Source organism: Chiloscyllium punctatum, chromosome 26, assembly GCF_047496795.1.
Source record: "Chiloscyllium punctatum isolate Juve2018m chromosome 26, sChiPun1.3, whole genome shotgun sequence".
In the NCBI taxonomy this organism is placed as follows: domain Eukaryota; kingdom Metazoa; phylum Chordata; class Chondrichthyes; order Orectolobiformes; family Hemiscylliidae; genus Chiloscyllium; species Chiloscyllium punctatum.
The window spans coordinates 31377411-31399899 of record NC_092764.1 but is presented as its reverse complement, the minus strand read 5'-3'; the positions used below and the strand labels follow the sequence as shown (position 1 = coordinate 31399899).

The window sequence follows — 22489 nt, the reverse complement described above, 5'->3', positions numbered from 1 at the left end:
AGGGTTATTATATTCAATTATAGAGGGCATGGTAAGGCCATATCTCAAATATCGTGTGTGGTTTTGGTTTCTTTATATAAGGGAGAATGTAAGTGCATTGAAGACAATTCAGAGGAGATTTACTAGATTGATTCCTAGAATGAGCAGTTTGACTTTTGAGGAGAGTCTGGACAGACTGGGTTTGTTGCCATTTGAGTTTAGAAGAATGAAGGATAACTTGATTGAATTTTATGAAATCCTGCATGATCTTGGAAAGGTGGGTGTGGCAAGAGTGTTTCCTCTTATGGTAACGTCCACAACTAGGGCTTAGTCTTTTGTCCTTTCAAGACAGAGAGAGAGAGAGAGAGAAATTTTTCCTGCTCATGGATTGTGAGACTTTGGAACATTGCCTCAGAAGACAGTGGAGGCATGGTCACTGAATGTTAATAAGCTGGAGGTAGACTGATTCTCCTTCCAAACAGTAATCTAAGGTTATCGTGGGTGGATGGTAAAGCAAATTGAATGAAAACTAACAGATGAGCCATGATCTTATTGAATGGTGGGATAGCCTTGAGGGGCCAAGTAGTCTACTGCTGCTCCTATCTCATATGTTCATATGAAGACTCATACATTGAGACCCTGTTCTCAATTCAGTTTAGCATAGCTAACACAGTATAGGGAGGTCTTGCAAGGAGAGATCATTTGAAACATAGGAATTGCTGAATGAGAAAATAGTTTGCTCCATATTGATTGTCTTCTAGCATCATGGTAATCACAATGATCATAGCACCAATTGATTTTTAATCAACCTGGGCACAAGGTGAGGAATCTCCCAGATGTGAAAAGCTTTGAGAATGCACAGGTTCAAAGTTACTTACCACTCCCCACCAGGCTACATTCATAGCCTAAATTGTGGTCTAGTGAAAAGCTGCTTAAGAACAAGCAAGTTCATAAGAGACACATGATATAAGCTGTGTGTTAAAATACACTGAAGCTCCATTTATATCCAGATCCATGACATTGTTCAGGTCACACATACACTCCAGGTCACAGGAAGTAAGCACTCTCCTGAACAGAGCATTTCATGAATTTGACTTTCATCCATTGCAAGGTAGTATCATAAATGCAACAAGAATTCTCAAAGCAGGCCTGTGTCAACTTTCCAATCTTTGTTCAGCATATCACAAGGGGATGAAAGTGTAAACTTGTAGAAAAAAAATTATGTACTTTTGTTGAAGAATGGAATAACCATTTTACAAAATAATGTATTTATTTCCTAATAACTAACGGCTAGTCATCATTCAAGATTTAAAATGAACATTCTACAATTCTGGTAATTATTTATTTTTTAAAAATTCATTCAGGGGTATGGGCTTCTCTGGCTGGGGCCAGTACTTGTTGCCCATTCATAGCTGTCCTGGAGACGGCAAAAAGTTCCTTTCTTGACCCACTACAGTCTACTTGATGCAGGTATACCCAAAGGCTGCTGAGAGAGTGTTCCAGGATTTTGATCCAGTGGTAATGAAGCAATCGTGATATGTTTCCTTGTCATGATGGAAAGTGGCTGGGACGAGGAGGTATTCCCATGTTTCTGTTGCCATTGCCCTTCTGTATGGTAATGATCATGGATTTGGAAGTCTAAGGGGCCCTGGTGAATTTCTGCAGTAAATCTTGTATACATTACTGCTACTGAAGAGTGGTGTGGATGGTCAATAGCATAGACAATAGATCAGTTATGGACAATGTATTAGCCATGAATATTTGTGAAATATGAACAAACATCTCACAATTAAAATGGAATAAATCTAGCCTATAATCTCCAGAATAAATATTGACACATAAAACTGTAAAGCAACAAGGGGCATAAGGAAATGAAATCAAGATAATTGCTTCATGGAATACACAAAAACTAGATACTGTTAAAGATTCACTCATGGTCCATGACATTATGAAATGCTAAAATATGAAGTGGTAAAAATTATAAGCAATGAAAATATTTTCACATTTTCATTGCTTATGATTTTTACCATTTCACAGATTTTCTTGCTCAACTCTAATTCAGAAGATAAGGGCAATGATTTTCTAGAACGGGAACCACAGGGCGATATTAGCAATTATTTTCAAAATGAGTCACAAGATGGCACTATTGAAAAGCATACAGTCCCTTTTGAAAAGATCGACAATTACATTTTGTTAACTACAATACATTTCAAGTGTAGGTACATAACAGTATGCACAATGATCTCAAAAGTGCTTTTCAACTCAAAGTGGTCTCAAGTCGATGAAAGTGTATCATGTATTGGGTATAAAATAAATGTGTCTCCCATGACAGCCAGAGAAGTGAGTTTCAGGCTGGAGGAAGGTTTGGTGTGGAGTTCCCCCGGTCAGTATTGGGACCCCTGTTTTTCCCAATATTTAAGTAACTATAACTGATCTTGGTGTGCAGGGGGCAATTTCAAGGTTTGCAGATGACACTAAACTTAGAAGAATTGTAAACTGTGAGGAGAACAGACAGCACATATTCCAAAAGGGCAATGATAAGTTGGTGGAGTGGGAGGATAGGTGGCAGATGAGTTCAATGCAGACAAGTGTGAGGCGATACACTTTGGTCAGATAAGCATTGAAAGACAATATAAAATAGGGAGTAAATTTTCGAGAGGGTGCAGAAGCAGAGGAATCTGGGTTTATATGTGCACAGATCATTGAAGGTGGGAGAACAGGCAGCCAGAGTGGTAAGTAACATATACAGTCTTCACAGCTTCATTGAAAGGAGCATAGAACCCAAGAGCAGGGACTTGAACTTGTGCAAGTCATTTGTTAGGTCTCAGCTAGAGTACTGTGACTGTTTTGGATGTCATATTATCGGAAAGATGTGAATGCATTGGGGAGAGTGCAGAAATGGTTTACAAAGATGATTCCAGGAATGAGAAACTTCAGGTATTACGATAGATTGAAGAGGTTGTGGGGACAGTTCTCCTAACAGAAGATTAGGAGGGGATCCAGTACAATTTTTCAAAGTCATACGCAGGCTGGACAGAGTAGATAGGGAGAAGCTGTTCCTGCTTGCAAAAGAAAAGCAAGGGTGATGTCAGAAAATTATTTTTCACACAATGAGTAGTCAGAGTATGGAATACACTTCCTGGAAATGTCATGGCGGTAGATTCATTTGAGATATTCAAAAGGGCATTGAGTGATTATTTGGATCAAAATGGTGTGTAAGAATATTGGAAAGCAGCAGGAGGTTGGCACTAGCTAATAGAACCGATGGAGAGACAATGGGTCAAATAGCATCCTTCTGCGCTGCAACAATTCTATAATTCTTTGAAATCAATATATTGTCATGGAAATGAATACATCATGGCCAGAACCATCCAGCCTCAAATATAGTGGGGTCATTTCATCCAAGTCTTTATTGTGCATAAAGCATGCGACATATAGCCGGACCCAGAAACCACACAGTCAGGGACGAACACAGATTGAAAAGCTTCCTGCACGTATACCCAAAATGCCTGTGATTTGAGAGATTTATGAATTGTCTGGGGGAAAAGTGACCTTCTGATCAATGGTGAAAATAGTTTTACACTTTATAAGAACCAATCAAGAGATCTTATCAGAGAGTGTATGCATGAATAACATTTCTGACAGGCTCTGCAGGTGCTGTGTTGTAGAAGAAACAAAATGTTGTTTAATTCTGGGTAACAAGCCAATTTTACAGCCAAGTCCATTGCATCTATAATGTAAAAATGAAGTGGTTTCTTCAACAGAATGCTAACAGAAATTGATCCCTCTAAGGTAATGCAATGCTCAATAAATGTGGCAAAGGAAAAATCAAAGCCAAATGATGCGGCAATCAGACATGCAATGTGACTACAGACAGGAGCTAATGAATCAGATGTGGAAAAGATGTCTAGCCACTTCTCTTCCCAGATGTAATTGTAAAACAGCCTCAAGGCAGTCTTATACAGCAAGATGCAGCCAAAAGACCAAACAGGTGCTCTGTTCCCATAATCTGCTAAAATCTCTGTTAGAACCAGGCCCTCGAGGTGTACAAGAGCACCCAAATGTGACTTGCTCCTCTGATTATATCTTTTCACGTGCGGAAACATTTTGCCTCGAATAGATACCAATTACTCAGATGAAATTAAAGATTTCCATCGCAAAAACTATGCATGCAAAAAGCAGATAATATACTTTCACAGAAATGTGCTAAACTTACATAGATTCATTTAATCCAGACTGATTTCTATTGTATGCTGTTAACTGAATCTAACCAGCCATCTCCTAACATGCCATGATTGGACTCCGTGCTTCTCCACTAAGGGGTATTGAGAGTAAAGGACAGTAATTTTGATATTTAAAACCTTTGAGATGTATGGCAGGACATAATTTAAATAAAATTTCTTCAGCTCCTACCTACCCTGGAAATAGCTCCAGCCCCTGCTTAAATGGACAAACCAGTTCCATTACATTGGGCTCTGTTTAGATTATGCAGCTCACAAGTGACATACAAAAGGAGGTCTGGCTCAGATACGTATCTGTGTTTGTGTGGCACTTGAACAACTTGGCTCATGGTGCAGCTTGTTTAAGAATCAATGTTTTCAGTTATACTGTCACTATATTGTGCAGTGTAGTGGATAAGTATCCAACGCTTCAGCCATTTATTGGTATCACATCATGTATCAAATTGGATGAAGACTGTCATCTATAATGGTGAAGACCTCAAGAGGAGGTGGAGATGGATTATCCACTCAGCACTTCTGGTGAATGAATGTTGCCAATGTTTCAGGAATGTCTTCTTGCACTAATGTGCTGGGCTTCCCCCATCATTGAGGATGGGATGTTTTTGAAGCCTCCTCTCTGAATTCAACTCCAAACAAATCTCCAAGTATCCTCTTTTGTATCTTTTCCATCTCCAGTGTTTGCTACCTCTGTTGTCAATCTTTATCCTCTCAGCTTTTTGCTCATGTGAAACTTGGCAGACCTTTCCCAAATTTATCAAACATTTTCCTTGACACCTAGCCTGTCTGCAACATTTTTAAAATTTGATTTATTTATTGTCACACGTATTGTCACAAGAAAAAGTGAAAAGTGTTGCCATCTTCCAGCACCACCTCAAAACACACAGAAAAATAAAGCACATATAGAACATAAAGGCAAAAACAAGAAATAAGATGTGTTCAACTTTGCAGTGCTTCTTGTTAAGTGCTCCACCATAGGCCATTGGCTTGATGGCCAGGCACAAGTCCCCATTGCCATGTCCATGCCACTGGATTGATAGTTGCCACTCTTCAGTGAAATCTCACTTCCACCGATGCCTTTGTTACTCTGCAGCTTTGCTGGACCTTGCCAACGCAGACATCACCAATGCTTTCAGGAACCACATTGACCCAAACTGAACTCTGCCATTGTCATGGGTCCACTTCAGGCACACCTCACCGATGCAGCTGTTACCATTGCTGCTGGTTCCAGTACTAGACCCAAACTGACCTTCACCGCTGCCTCCATGAATCTGCGCTGGATGTAGAAGCCAACAGGAACACAAACGTGCCTCCGATGCTGCAGCCACCACTGAGTCTGTGCTGGGCTCCCTTGCGTCTGCTGATACTGACAGACGACCCTGACTGCTATCCATCATTTGTTCTATATGAGCTGCAATTGACCATGACCCTATCATTGTCAGAAGGCAAGTGACACCCTTACAAGAGTTTGGAGACTCAAATAGTTCAATGATTACAATCATCATTGAACTATTTGAGACTCCAAACTCAAGAAGAATAAGCCAGACTCGGTTGTGGCACTCAATTGAGCTGCCTGCTGGTTCTCTATGGCAGCAGCGAGTCAGTGGGCTGGACTTTTCAGACAGCACTGAAACAATGCTTCTCACCATTGAGGTCAAAGATCAAGTGAGGAGGAGTGGAGTTTTTCCCTTTACTGGCAGCTGTTTAAATCTGATATTAAATCAAGATGTTGCTTTGGTGCACAGTAACTGTGACCACTTTGAAGTATTTGCACACAGAAAACCAGGGAGTTAAAAAACAATTAATATCCTTCACTTTTCATTCCATTTCAGGTAGTGAAATAAAAGATGGGATTATGATAGAAATTGAAAGAGAAAGATTTAATCATACAAAAATTATTTTTTTATTGCTAACATAATGAACATTTAGCTAGTTAGGGCCAGTGAGACTGTTTAGCAATAACTAAATTAACTTGTTAAAATCACAATTACTCCTCATTGAATGAGTGCAACATTTTCAAGGATTCTAAGTGAGACTAACAGCAGAAAGTTGGAAGTTAGCTACAACTTCTGGATATCCCACTAATGGCAGTCAACAGTGCAGGTCCTGGAGTAAGTAGAATCACTTTTGAATTTCCACATGAAGATTCCAGAGGTTTTGGTGGTTTCAATGAAGTTATGAAGGGGAATGCTGACAATTTCATTGTCATACAATGGGAAAATCCTCACTAGAGAACTGGGAATGTGAGAAGATTGGTCAGAAAAGCAACTGGCAATCGTCAACATATATTGGAAGGGCAAAGTTCAAATGGCTCACTCCTGTGCAATATTCTAAACTTACTGAAACAGTATGTGCTTCAATAGTAAAATGCACAAGGAGTCAAATTTCAGTCAGAGCTTAAATTTCTTTCTTAGATAGCTCACATTCCAGTGGCAACTTAACAGTTTCATTTATTCAGGGTGCAAGTTGATAAAGGAGTTTTCAGCCAGTTGGCTCTTTATATAGATAACATTCCATCTCAACGAAGAAAGGTTTGAAAATCAAGTCCAGCATTTATGTTATTGCATTATAGCAAAACTGCTAAAAATATCAAGAACAGCCAATACTTCCACCAGGTAGGCAAATAAATAGCTCAATTATACTTATCTATTGCTTTTGAAAATATCTTGTAATGTGTTTTATTTTTCCAGGGATTTTTAAAAAATTAAATTCATTCATCAATTACAACTGACCTCGAAGAAATAAGGTTTACATGTCACAGTTTAAAAATGGATGAGACATTAACAATTCAAAGTTGAAAATTTGTTAATTGTGAATGCTGGGCTTTTAACAGGATTCACCTTGGTGACATGAAGTTCTTCAACGCCTGTTAATAACCATCTCAAAGGTTACAGAATGCATTTAGGTCCAGGTTATTTTATCCACCTGATTTGTTGCCCCAGGGATGTTGTTTGTCAACTGACTTTTGCCTTCTGAAATTAGAGCAGGTTGATCTTTGATGCAAACCTCACATGACTGTCATCACCATTCCATAGTTATGGATTCAGCATCTGTGTTATTACCAGCTGGTTAGGAGAACTTTCCAAACTGCATTCACATATTTAAACTGAGAAGCCATCACTGCTGTACACATTGTTATTGGTGAAATTGTCTTTGTGCTCTAAAAAATATTGTTAAGCTGTTGTCATTTTTCAATACGTAACCAAGCTTAATGTGTCCAACCACTTCTGGTTTGGTGCAGGAAATCAGATCAGAAATTTAATTTATCTTTGCATACTCATTCACTAACATGTAAAAAGATAATATGTGATCATATCTGTGGAGTAAAGCAATGAAATTCCATTTTCCTTTTGCTTGAGGGATACAGGCATTGCTAACCAGCGTTTATTCTCCACTTCTAATTGCCTAGTGGGCAGTTAAGAGTCTTTTGCTATGGGTCTGAATTCACATGAGACCAGGCCAGGTAAGGATGGCAGATTTCCTTCCAAAAAGGACATCAGTGAACCAGATGACGTTTTATGGCAATCAGCTGTGGTAATATGGTTGCCATTAGGGTTTTTACTGAAAAGATTTTTGTTGAATACAAATTTCACATCATCCCTTATGACATTTAATCCTTGACATCTATAGGTTAACATCAGTTCTGGACTGCTGTACCCAATGACATCACCATAACACCAATGCCTCTCCAGAGGGTCTGAACTTTGAGGCAGATGTGCCACATCCGTGTCTTTGATCCAGGAAATTCCAAGTGAACAGGTTGTGGGCACCACTTTTGCCTCTCTTCATCCGACAGCCCAAAGTCACCTTGGCAACATGTCTGTGAACCTTCTGGTCTATGCTTGCAGACAACAAAAATAACTGCTGTTCTGGGCTACATGAGCAAGCCCCTCTATAACAAATTCAAACAGTAACTGGTCTCGCAGGAATCAAGTGTTATAGGATTCTGGGGTTTATCATCATAACTCAAAAAACTGAAGAGTTAATGCACCTCATGTATCTTCAGTCTGACTGACTTGTTATTCCAGTTGGAGTGCTGCTGCGGTTCCTTCTAGTCTACCAGTTACTTGAGGGGGAACACACTTTTTGTTCCCATCTGTTGCAGTTACCTGGCGTCATTGTAGCAAAGGGTTGTCCAAAGGATTAAGAAACAGAAATGAGGCAGCCAAAATAGGCAACAGTGCACCAATGTGACTGGTGAAATTTCCCTTCATCTGCTTGTGATCTGACTATAGCTTTCCCAATTAAATCTCAATAAATTAAAATCTCCTCTGATTAATGTATTTCCATTCAAACATATATCCCTAGTCATTATGCAGATTTCAACATCTGTAGAGTCAAACTGATTTAGTAATCTCTAACAGATGCTCACAATTAACTTCCAATTATTATCCATAATCTCAGTCCATTACTCTACAAAACTTATCTGCACTAAATTTAGGTTTAATTATTTCCTGCAGTTCCATAATGTGTTTTGCACATAAAACATAACAGCTACACTGCCCTGATCTGTCCTCTCTATCCTTATATATCAATCTAGGAGTGCGATTTTTTCACTTTTACTGCATCAGCAATAAAATGGAATGGATAACCTGCCCAATATCAATTCTCACAATTCTCCATTGAAACTTCTGAACAATTTGTCTAAGCCTCTGTCAGCACCTACCATGATACTGCATGGTGAGCTGGTGGACAACTAACGGTGTACAAAGAGCAAAGTTGTCACATCAAAAGCTGTTCAATGGCCACAGATATCAAGCCTAATTTTAAGCGGATGCACACAGTCTCTATTATGTTATAGATAAGCAGATTAGGGGAAAGATGTTCAGAAGACAGTGTGCCAGCTGGTCTATGATTTAGTTTTGACAGCTGCAGAAATCGCTGATCATATTGCCTGAGGCATAGAGCCTCCAGCACTGTTGAGATGGGCCTGAGCAATTGCAAGAGAATAATGACTACTTTACAACATTGTTCGAGAAGTTACAATCAGGCTTTTGAGTCAACAACACCACACTTATGGGCGGCACGGTGGCACAGTGGTTAGCACTGCTGCCTCACAGCACCAGAGACCCTGGTTCAATTCCTGTGTGGAATTGAACACAACTGTCTGTGTGAAGTTTGTAATTCTCCCTGCATCTGCATGGGTTTCCTCCGGGTGCTCCGGTTTCCTTCTACAGTCCAAAAATGTGCAGGTTAGGTGAATTGGCCACGCTAAATTGCCCATAGTGTTAGGTGAAGGGGTAAACGTAGGGGAATGGGTCTGGGTGGGTTGCTCTTCGGAGCGTCGGTGTGGACTTGTTGGGCTGAAGGGCCTGTTTCCACACTAAGTAATCTAATCTAAAATGTTGTTAATCATCAATCAAATCCATGCCATAAAGTAACTGCTCTACAGGGAAGACAAGTGAAGAATTTCAAACCAGTTTCTGTCAAAATCACACTCTTTTACCCTCAGACACAAAAAGCAGAATTCCACAAATAATGATGGAAATCTGAAAGAAAAGCAGAAAAAATGGAAACACTCAGCAGGTTAACAATTCATTCTTCACCAATTAAAAATACATTTACAAAATGGTAACCCTATCTTCCTCTCTTCACAAATGCTATCTGACCTGAACATTTTCTGCTCTAGATTCTGGCCTCACTCTAGATGTTTCAGATTATCGAATGTTTGAGCTAGTGGTAAGGCATTTATCTGAGCTACAAACTATTGACCTGGGTGAGTAATTGAGTTTTTCCTTCTTGCTGTCGAAGTATGCCGATAAGGTGTTTTTCTTCTCCAAAGTATTTCCAGTTCATGGCTAGGCTTCCAAGTCTGCATAGATTCTCTTTCTTGCCCTTCAGAGTTGCTGCACTCTAGTCCTGAAATTGAAGTCTTCTGACATCCTGACCATGATTTGATGTCTTTGTCTTTTCCAGCTTTCTTTTTCTTCAAAGGTTTCTGACGTTTTGGCTGCCTTTTAAGTCTTCACTCTCACTGATGCACATTTGAAGTCTTCTGAGGGTGATGAATGAGCTTTGCTGGGTGGAGGTTGTGACTGTATGAGTTGCTGGGAGAGACTGTAAGTGTTGCCATGACGCATGGTAAGCACCGTTGTGATTACTGCGTTGCTTGATACGCCACCTGATTTACTTAGAGTTACATAGAACTGGGGAGAGGCACCAACATTCTCTTGAAGCTGTACAACTGCTCAGAGGGTCCACACATGTCAATCAGCATGACACAGTGACTGCTGGTTCCTGAAGCCACTCCCTCTACACATGGACTCAAGAGGATCATGCAACAGCAATAAAACCAATATTTGCAGAGGTGCAAGAATTGATCATTAGACCCCAGCTCACAATGTAGGAAATCTGACAATCCTGTGATACTTAATAAGAGTTGTTTGTTTTGATTATTTTGCACTGCAAAAACATACATTTTAATAAACTGACAACTGAGGAAATGTTAGTCAGCTGCAATGCTTAAAACTGAACAAAATGTAAATTATGTGTTCAATTGTAAGTGACTAGTAGAAAATCTCCAAAATTTCCTCAATGAATTAAAATAGTCAAATTTTATCAACATATTTTGGCTGTAATATTTGAAAAGAAAGCATCTGAAGCAGCTCGGCTGTGGTCAGGGACACTTCCTCATGCTATAATTGTAGAAAAAAAACATTCAAATAGGGCAATGTAAATGATACTAAATAAAACTATTATAAATGAGATTCTCTTTTTCGGAAAGTATTGATGTATAGTTAGGTACAGTCCCAACCATACTCGTTTATTGTTCTGCAAGTATAAATCTATAATGTGAGCTTTCAAAGGGTGAACAGTAAACAAAGAGGAAGGTGGCGAAACCCAGTTTGCCTTTCCGTATTTGGGGCATCGAGAATATCTGCAGAATTCTCATCACTTGCCAAATAAGCAAGCTATTATCCACTGATGGTAGCCAACCAACCACTTGATTCTCCCCTGTATCAGGATGTGGGCATTGGTTCACTACCAAACAAACACCCTATTTTTAATTGGCACTCCGATTTGGTGCAGTGTCAAGTGACCTAGAGGCTGAGTTGGCTAACATGAAGGGGTATTCAGAGAGGAGGAGGAGCCCAAGACTGCAGCAGCACATACTATTCTTGCAGAGCTCGTAGAACACCTGCTCTCCTTGGCCTTGCAAACAAAAAAAAATACCAGGACTTATTGTACAACTGCAGAAGCTGAAAGAATCATGTCCTACAGGGCGAAGTGTCTGCATTACACTGTGAGCCATTATAACTGTATCAACCCACTGTACTTCCTAAGAATAAGGCATTTGGTCTTTTTGCACCCAGCAAAAAGACCAAAAACAATGACAGAGTAGGAAAGGGTGGGACACCCACAATCTCCACTTTACCTTCACCAATGTTTCATATTTTGCTGGGCACAGAGGTTAGAATATCAATCGTAGAATTAAATCTGGGGCTTTTTGCTATATTTCACTGACTCTGTTCTCCTCTCCAGCAGTTGTCATAACGTCAAATGAACTGTTTGCTCATCAACGTAAATTAGAACCCAACAGTGGAAAGCTGCCAGTACTAAAAAGTGCTTGTGTGATTAAGACATAGCCTCAATAAAAATCTAATTCTTTTTATGCACCAAAAGAAATTTCTTTTGCAAAATACTTCCTCCATATGTTTGCTTCATTTTCCTATTACAAAAAAAGCCTGGTAATAAGAACATGCTAGAGCTGTGATGAATGGAAGACATTAAAACTAATAAGACATTAAAATCATTGTAATATTTAGGATTTTTTTTCTGAACATTAGTCTTAAATAGATTTGGACTGCTTTGGCCAACACAGTGAACTTTTATATATATCTTTAAATAAATATGTTTCCTTACCTGGACCAAAGTCCACTGGGGGGGAATATCTCTTGGATGAAAGCCGTTTGGTAGATATACAGGCAGATAATATGGCCCGCAGTGTAAAATGCCACCATAACACAGATTGCATTGAATCCAACATGGCTCATCGGCAAGTGACAGGCCCACCAAGTGCTAATTCCAATGAAAAGCAGATAGTAAACTCCAGAGAAAGCAGATGGAACTGTAATCCCTGCCAAAACAAAACACTGCATCAGTATTAAAGATAAATTAACCAATAAAAATTTAGCAACGTTTTTGTTTTTGTTTGTTTTCCTTTAATATTTTTCTCAAGTTTTATTGCCTTTTCCCCACTGAGTAGCTCTTAGCTATTGCAGCACTTCACTGTAGGGAATGTAGAAAGCAGGTACATTTCAAATTCTCCGCAGGCTAAAACACTTGCACATATGATCTGAGGACCAGTGGAGTTTATGGAAAAGGAAAGCAAGTTACAATTTACATCTGTAGTGACCAGCTCAACATTTGATATGTTGGACTAAAAGTGCTAACTTTAATCATGCACAGAGAAAAAAGCATTGAAATTATCTCACTGATTCTGTGCCAACATACATTACAGCACATCATCAAAATGGAAAAGACCAAACTACTTCTTTCATTATTATTCATTACTGGGATGTAGTCATTGCTGACAAGCCAAGCATTTAACTCCTATTCCTAACCATCATTGAGGAGGTGGTGGTGTGCCAACATCTTGAATGACTGGAGTCAATATGATGCAGGCACAGCAATGCTGTTCAGGTAAGGCAGTCCAGGAGTTGGAGAAAGTGAGCACTGCAGATGCTGGAGAGTCAGAGTCAAAACATGTGGCACTGGAAAAGCACAGCAGGTCAGGCAGAATCTGAGGAGCAGTGGAGTCGAAGTTTTGAGCATAAGCTCTTCATCAGGAATCATGAAGTGCTTATGCCTGAAACGTTGACTCTCCTACTCCTTGGATGCTGACTGACCTGTTGTGCTTTTCCAGCCACACTTTCCATTTCAGGACTTTGACTCAGAGACAGTTCAAAGTCAAAATGTTCTGGGTGATGAGGAAGGAACTTGCAGGTGCTGTTGTTTCCAAGCCTTTCCCTTCCTTGTCCTTCTCCGTGATAGAGGTTATGGGTTTGGAATATGCTTCTGAAGGAGATTTGATGCGTTGCTGCAGAGCAGCAGTGCCAGACAGAGTGATCGTTTACAGTGCTAGATTGGGTACTGATCAAACAGGCAGTTTTACCCTGGATGGTGTGAGCTTCTTGAATGTTGTTGGATGCTGCACTCATCCAGGCAAGTGAAGGGTATTCCATCACACTCTTGCCTTGTGCTTGAAGATGGTGGATGGGCTTTAGAAACTCAAGAATTGAGCTAACATCACAGAACACCCAGTTTCTGACCTGTCCTGGCAGCTATTCTATTTATGTAACCTGTCCTGACTGTTTATGGTCAGTAGTGACACTGACAATGTTGTAGGTGGTAGATTCAATGATAGTAATCTTGTGGAATGACAGAGGGAGATGCATAGAGTCGGTCCTGTTGGTGAAGGTCACTGCCCAGCACTCGTGCTTTCAAAATGCTTTTGTCATGACAAAAACAAACAGTCAGTCAAGCAGTTAGTCATTCTTAAAAACTTACCAGCTAAAGCCAGAAACAGAATGGCCACAACTTTCCCTGTAGCTTCAAGGAGTTTCTGAGCTGTTACCCGGAGCCGAGCTAGTGCAGCTGTACGGGCCCGTCTCCTTCGATCTTGTTCAGCTGTATCTTCTTCATCCTCTGTTGCATCTTCTAAGTCCACACCTTCCTCATCTTCATCCTGCTTACATGCAAAAACACAAGCTAAGTTGGAAATTGGGATTGACAAATCGACATAGAAATTTTGATGAGTCAACTCCAAGCTCTGCACTTTTGACTGCCAGACAAAATATTTAGCTATGTCAGCATTAGCACTATTGAGAAACTGGGTAACGTTAATATGTACTAGTCAGATTTCTCTTTGGTTGTATACCGTATCTTAGAAAGGAAATTTTCCAAGAGCCTTTTACCACATAATGCACAACATTTAAAGTGGAGCTATGCAGACTGAGGAAAATAGGACCTGGGAGCCATTCAGCTCATCAAGCCAGCTCCACCGTTCAATAATATCATGTCTGATCTGGTTCTAGCATCTGTTGAATACGAATTGGAAGACATACAGAGGGTGGCAAGGGTACAGAATGTACTTTGGTTGGAGATTTAAATGTCCATCACTGAAAATGGCTTGACAGCAGCCCTAATGACCAGTCTGGACATAACTGCTAGACTGGGTTTGTAGCAGATGGTGAAGGAACCAACAAGAGGGAAGGAGATACTCAACCATATCCTCACCAGTATGTCTGCTGGAGATGCAGCTGTTCAGTGCAACACAGGAAGAGGACCTTCCGTCCACCAAGGCTGCTCCAAACATGCTGCCTTTCTAAACTAAAAATCTGTTGCCTCTACACACTCCATTTCCCTCTATTCCCTGTCTATTCATGTATCTGTCAAGATGCCTCTTAAACATTGATATTGTATCTACCTCCACCACCTCCTCTAGCAGTGCTTTCCAGGCACTTACTACCTTCTGGGTAGAAAACTTGCCTCTCCCATCTCCTTTAAACTTATCACATTTTACCTTAAACCTTTGTCCCTTAGTAATTGATATTTCTAGCCCAGGAAAAGTCTCTCATTATCTGTAATTTTGTAAGCATCTATCAGATCACCCTTTATCTTTTGACGTTCAAGTAAAAACAAACCAAGTTTGTTCAATCTCTCCTAATACCCTTCAAACCAAACAACATCCTGGTAAACTGTTTCTGGTATCCTCTCTAAAGTCCTTTTGGTAATGCAGCAAACAAAACTGTACATAATATGCCAAATTAAAATTGTATACAACTACAATACAACTTGCCAATTTTTGATATTCTATGCCCCAACCAATGAAGGTAACAATGCCATATGCATTCTTTATCCACTTGTGTTACCACTTTCAGGGATTTGGAGACTAATAAGCCTAGATCCCTCTGTGATGCTGTGCTGTGATGCCATTTACTGACTACTTCCCTCTTGCATTAGATCTTCCAAAAATGTATCACCTCGCATTTGTCTGGATTAAATTCCATCTGCCATTTCTCCAAACAAGTCTTCAGTCTATATACATTCTGCTATCTCCTCTAGCAATCCTCCTCACTTTCTGCAGCTCCCCTAAATCTTTGTGTCATCTGCAAGCTTACTAATCAGGCCACCTACTTCTCCTCCAGGTCATTTATAACAAACAACAGGAGTTGCAGCACTGATCCCTATAGACAACCACTGGTCACGATCTCCAGTCAGAAAAACATCCTCCTAACACTACTCTGCATTCTATGACTTAGCCAGTTCTGTATCCATCTTATCAGCTCACTCTGGATCCCATGTGACTTCAACTTTTGCATCAGCCTGCCATGTGGGACTTTGTCAAGGACCTTGCTAAAGTCCACATAGACAACATTCACTGCTCTATCCTCAATCATCTTTGTCGCTTCCTCAAAATACTCAGATTTGTGAGACACAACCTTCCCCACACAAAGCCATGCTGCCTATTGTTAATAAGTCCATACTTTTACAAATGTGACCAAATCCTATCCCTAAGAATCTTCCCTATCAGTTGATGTAAGGCTCACTAGCCTTTAATTTCCTGGATTAACCCTGTTCCCCTTCTTAAACAATAGAACAACATTGGCTATTCTCCAGTCTCTGGGATCTCTCTTATAGATAAGAATAACCATCATACAGTGCCCTTGTGGTGACAAAGGCTAGAATCCACATTGAGGATATTTTTCATTGTGCTGTGTGACATAAACAGAATGATAAATGGAAAGACTTCAAATAGGTCTAGCAACTGGGCATCCATGTGGCATTGAGGCATCAGCAGCAACATGGCTGCATTCAACCACAACCTGCAACCTCAACACATCCCTCACTATATCATTACAATGAAGCTAGGAGTCCAACCCTGGTTCAATGAAGAGCGCAGGAGAGCATGCAAGGAGCGCCATTAGGTATACCTAAAAATGAGGTGTCAATCTGGTGAATCTACAAAGAGCAGAAACAGTGCGTGTTAGACAGAGCTAAGCCACAAGTAATAGATCAGATCTAGGCTCTGCAGTCCTGGCATGCCCAGTCATGAATGGTGGCAGACAATTAAACAATTCACTGGAGGAGGCGTTTCCACAAATATTCCCATTCTCAATGACAGGAGCGTCCAACACATCAGTGGAAAAGACAAGGCTGAAGCAGTCGCAACAATCTTCAGCCAGAAGTGGCCTTCTTCAGGATTCCCAGCCTCACAGATGCCAGTTTCCAGCCAATTTGATTCATTCGACATATTAAGAAATGGCTGAAGGCACTAGATACAAAAAAGGCTATGGGCCCTAACAACATTCTGGCAATGGTACTGAAGATCGATGTTCCAGTACTTGCTGCACTCTTAACCAAATTCCATCATCAATTCCCCAGTCTTGTTCTCTAATGCTTTGGTTACTGTTTTCCTCTTTAAATACTTGTAGAGCTCTTGCTAACTGTTTATATTTTACTGGCCAGCTTTCTCTCATATTCTGAGGAACCCCATCACTCTTTCAAACTTTCTATATTTTAGCACTGGTCTGACCATAGTTCAGGTAAAGATGGTTCTAAGGATATAGCTGCCACTCTCCCCTGTATTGGTGTCAATGTCCCATTAATGAAAACCCATTTCTGCCACAGTCTTTGAGCCATTCCTACATCTCTATGATCTTATTTGCCCTACACCAATTTGTTCACGGCTCAGGTAATGCAGAGATTTTACCTTTGAGGTTCTTTTCAAATATAGCCCCGAGCTGTTCATATACTCCCTACACGGAATCTCTTTCCTAGTCCTAGCTCCGCTATTGGTACCTATATGGATAATGATCTCCCCATCTCACTGTAAGTTACCTTTCCAACCCTGAGCAGATGTCCCAAATCCTGGCACTGAACAGGCAACACAACCTTTTGGATTAGAGTTGTTGGCTTCAGAGAACAATGTCACAAATTTTAACTGCTGTTGATTGGATAAAGAGTGAGTGAAATCAGTGTGCTGCACACTGGGAAATGCTTGTAAATTTCATGTTCCAGCCACAGTGATTAATTGCTTCTTAAAAGAAACAGGACATAAACCAGTTTATAGTTCTAGTTTTAGGTTTTGCTTCCTAATTGCTTTACAGTTATAACAATAATATACAAAAATACAACTGGTTTGAAAAATGCAGTCATCATGTGGTATATGGAGTCGGTTTTGCATTTTTCCTACATTATATACTTTATCCTTAGTTTCCAATGCCACTAAAAGATGATAGCCAGAAGCATTTTCAAAAAAAAATCAATTAATTTATTTTTCTTATTTCTAATTGATTTATAACTCACCTGCATGCACACGTTTTATGTTATTCCTTACAGAAAGTCAGAAATCGTGTTATGCTTATGGGCATGTATCCTATTTCCACACTGTATGAATTAAAGTGTTTGAAAGACACTTAAACCACTGCAAATTCTTTTCAACTAGCTCAAGAAAGAATAAACGTCTTTCATGTTCTTTAACTTAAGCATTTAAATGAAAATTTCACTTGATTGCAATTATAGTCAATAAATCTAAGTATTATAGCGAAGAACCTCTTCATCTTAATTGTCCATCTGTTTATAATATTTATGAAAAAAATGTAAACTCATAAATAAAATGTTTATTGTTTAATTTTATTATCTTTGTAACTGAACTTCGTTACTGAAATACTTAAATTTTCTTTGATGTTCAATGATCCAACTTCAAAGATGTTAGTTCTCCCAAAACATGCTACTATTCATGTGAACAATGATCCTGTTGTGAGATATTCCCAACTGCCAATATTGTTAGCAATACAAGATTAAAAAGAATGACTCTTATATTTATTATTTACTAATCTATCATATAATCTGCTACTTAGCGTTGGCTACAAATATATTGGTCATGTCTCCAACGACCTCTCCTTTGATTGTTACCTTGTTTCATATTCAATCCATGTTTCTTATTTTATTGTCAATGTGGAAATCCACGTGGGTTGATTAAATCTAGCTGTTCCAGTTTCATTACAGGCTCTCAGTAGACCAGCTGCATGGTTGAACTTTTAATGAGTGATTATAAGCACATTTAATACCCACAAAACTGCAACGCAAACAGATACTTAAGCTTGTGCAACAGCAATGGGAATGTAACTTGAACAGTAGCTGCATATTTCAAGAGTAAGGCAGCAGAAAGAAAACCTTTTAGCTGAATGCATTCCACATTTTGTTTTGCTGTTAACATCAATATTGAAAAAAAATCTAGCAAATAACTCACCTACTTTGATTTTTATTTGGAAACATGTCATACAAATCAGGAGTCATATTACAGATCAATACCCACTCCTTCAAACGATCCCATACTTGACTCGGTTCAATCATTGAAGTTAAATAGAATTGTTTTATTGCCCTTCCATTACTCCACATCACAGTTTCACAATATTTTTTATCAACATGATAACTAAAGACTTCAGTTGAACACAATAAGCCACTGATGTTTTTTTTCCACAAATGAAATCAACACTGTGCACAAATATACTTTTGCCAAAGGAAAATAATTTCTATTTTTTGGTTTTGACAAACATCATTTTTCCCTTCAGCTGGACCAAAATTCTGTAACTCTTTCTCCAACAACACTGTGGATCTGCCAACATTTCACAGACTTGCAGTGATTCAAACAGGCAGTATACCACCAACATTTTGAGTGCAATTAAGGATGGAAAAAAAACACAAACATATGAACTAGGGGAAGAAATAAGCTAGATAGCTATTCCCATTTCTCACGAGCACATATGAGTCAGAATTTGTGCACCTACTTAGTTGCTTGTAATCAATCTAAACAAACTGCAGTTCCCAAGCTCAATCTCCACTGAGTGCTAACTCCCTTCATCATAGCTAGCAGGGCTACTAGGCCTCAGTCAGGATAGGGAGAAGGAAATAAGATAGGGTTTTCACACACCTTATTGTGATCCAGTTACCCTTTCTGGGAAGTGCACACTTATAAAGAAGTGAAATCAGAACTATCCAGACTGTTATGCCCCTTTGGTCAAACAGTCTGCCATCTACGTTCGCTCAACCACAACAATAGAGACAAGACTGCTTTAGTCATCGATATTACCATATTATCATACAAGACAGGACTGCCAGCAGATTGGAAAAGTTAGAACCTCTTCTGCAAGGGTCATATTTTAATCTGGTTATCATATAAGTGCTTATGACAATAAATTGCACTCTTTGTAAAATAAGTGGATAATTTTGCTTTGAGTGTGGGCATTGCTGGCGAGGCCAATATTTATTGCCCAACCTTAGTTGCCCCTGAGAAGGAGGAGGAGATGAGCTGCCTTCACGAACCATTGCACTACACTTGGTTTAGGTAGACCCACAATGCCATTAGGGAGGGAGTTCCAGGATTTTGACCCAGCAACACTGATGGAACAGCCTGGATGGTGAATGGCTTGGAGGATAACGTGCAGTTGGAACTGCTCCCATGTATCTTTTCCTAGATGGGTTTAGAAGCAGCTGTCTAAGGATAGGGTGAATTTCTGCAGTTGCATCTCATAGATGGTACATGTGATTGTCACCACACCCTCAAACATGTGCTGCATTCTTGCTGAGGAATTTAATTATCAACAATACCTCTGGGTCCCTAAAGCCCTGCATGCTACCTGACTATGGATAGACTCTTTTCCCTGTTTGCACCCACTATTTTAGGACTCAGTTGATTGTTGGCTGACTGCTTCCAAGCTGACTGCAGATATTTCTATTAGAAACATCCAGAGATAAATTAAACAAAGGAACTGTCTTAAATCCCACTGCCCATCTCCAAGGTAACATGGCATACCTTCAGATGCCCCAAACAGAAATATAAACTAATTATCTATTAACCATAACAACTCTTTGAATCTATGAATAGACCAGATCTCTCATGCGTATGATTGACCTTTCTCCAAGTTCATCAGCTCTGTCAAGAAACCACACTCTTGACAAAGCTGCTTTTAACTTCTTTTAACACAGCACCTACATGAATAATTATTGGAATTGTAGATCTCCTAGCTCCACCAAAAACACAAAAACGGGTCATCATTTTTTGAGGTTGTCCTACTACAAACGTTAAGTGAATAAACACCGATTATTTTTAACTGTAACTAACCCAAGCTGGTTGGATTTGCATTTTGCTTTGATGATGGATCAGAACCCCAAAGTATTAATAGAAACGTTTTACCCTTGGTTTCAAAATGCACTGTTTTTAAAAGGAGGATTGCTGCAGAAAAACTGAGGACTTCATTTTTGTGATTTTTTTGTTAAGAAGCCCTACAGTGTAAAAGCAGGCCATATGGCCCATCAAGTCACACTGACCCTCTGAAGAGCAGCCCATCCATCTACCTATCCCTGTTTCCATGGCTAATCCACCTTGCCTGCATGTATTTTTTGCATTCAGAATGCTATATTGATGTAAGTTATTGCCATTGTTATTGTTAGCACATCAGTATTTGCTCAATGTTACTGTCAAACCAATGTTTCCTTTAACTCTTCAACAATTTTTGTTCATTTTTCCTTCAATAAGTTTTTGACTGTGTTATGACACTACAGATATGAATGCCATCTGATAAATTCACACAAGCACTGGTTGATCGAGCTAAGTAACAGCATTAACATCTTATTTTATGTAGTGTCTGTACCTAAGAAAACATTTTATTTTAAGACTAAGAACCAGGAGGCGAAAGAAGCCAGAACTAGACGAGCACAGATATCTCAAAGGTGTGTGGATCTGGAGGAGATTACAGAGCTGGGATGGGATGAGGATATTGAGAAACTTAAAAAGGAGGAATGAAAATTATAAAACTAAGACATTCATCAACTGGCAATTAATATAGATTAGCTAGTAAAGGGGTGACAGGTGAAGAGGACAGGGTTCAGACATGAGCAGCAGATGTTTGGACAACCAAGGTTACAGAGGGTAGAACATGGGAGATCAACGATGACATTTTAAATAGTCAAGTCTAGAAGTAACAAAAGCTTGAATGAAGGTTTCTACAGCAGTTGAGTTGAGGCAACAACAGTGTCAGGCAACAGTACAGATGAAAACAGGAGTGAACATGTGATTGGAAGTTCATGATAGGAAGGAAGAACAGAAAATTAAATTTCTCATTTTTCATCTACACATATGCACTTGCAATCAAAGATACTGGACAGAAATCAGGAGCAAGAATCCAGAATAGTTTTCCTCTCCCTAGACTCAGGCATTTCAATGTAATGGGCAAAAACAGGTTACATATGACAACACATGAAACTTTTCACATGAAATTTTCCCATAATGGTTTATATAATGAATTCTCAATAGTTAGGACAGCTGAATGTTTCATTTATGTTCATCTTTGCAAGCACATATAAACAGCCATGGTAGAAAGAAAGAAATTTGAATGAAAAATAATATACAATTATTCAAGTGAAGTGGATAATAAGAATCTTAATGCAAAAATAAGTTCTATCGGTAACACAAAAAAACTTTGTAGAGATGTTTTATGATGAATGAAAGTTGGTGTGAAATTTTCCTGAGTATGGTAGCTGAGGTATATCAGTGGTACAATGTAATTTTTCCAGGCTGTAATTCCCTGTTCTGAAATACTTTGAGCACACTGAAACAACTCACAATATGACTTTAGTACATTACTTCAGAAGTGAAAATATGAAAAATACAGCTTTCAGGTAAGTACCACATGTTTAAGCTTGCTTTACAATATTTTATCTTTGCGTTATTCTTCAGGCACCAGTTTACATCCAGTGTGTGCAGTTTACACATTTGTAGTTCAGTACTTTGACATCATTCTATATTCCAAAAAATTCCAAAATCCAAAAATAGCATGGTCCCAAGTATTCCAGACTGGAAGGGTTCCAGTACATATACTTTAATTTGTTTTCCTGTAAAGATTTAAACTTTGTTATCATCTTGAACTTTGTTCTGAAGGATATGTTTTGGATTTCTAGTCACATGGAATTCAATTCTCTACACGGCATCTCAATTTCTGGCCAGTGTATATAACATGGCTCTGTTTGTTTTCAACACCTTATCCAGAGAACCGCTATGTCCCTGCCTACAAAGTGGGGCACTGACGTCGCCCTGTTTGCCATGGCTGGGGTAAATGTCAGCACCAAGACAGGGCAGCTCCAGACAGACAGCACTTGTCTGGGTGCACAACAGGCTTTTAGAAATTGCATGAGTACAAGGATTCCAGTGAATTCTGGAGATATCTGTTGAATGGTGGATTTTGCCAGGACCAGTAAGTTCTGAAATG

General features: G+C 39.3%; 1 protein-coding gene across 5 annotated transcripts in view; it reads right to left on the bottom strand.

Moving 5' to 3' along the window:
* The window catches only part of piezo1 (piezo type mechanosensitive ion channel component 1 (Er blood group)), a 340271-nt gene that overhangs the window by 128633 nt on the left and 189149 nt on the right, over nucleotides 1-22489 (bottom strand). For 3 of the 5 annotated variants that reach the window (XM_072596043.1, XM_072596039.1, XM_072596042.1), the window contains 2 exons: nucleotides 13728-13908; nucleotides 12081-12294 (listed from right to left, as the gene is read on the bottom strand). In XM_072596043.1, the coding sequence (XP_072452144.1) occupies nucleotides 12081-12294; nucleotides 13728-13908 (395 nt within the window). The remainder of the gene's footprint in view (nucleotides 1-12080; nucleotides 12295-13727; nucleotides 13909-22489) is intronic. The other 2 variants (XM_072596044.1, XM_072596041.1) reach the window with 1 other exon arrangement.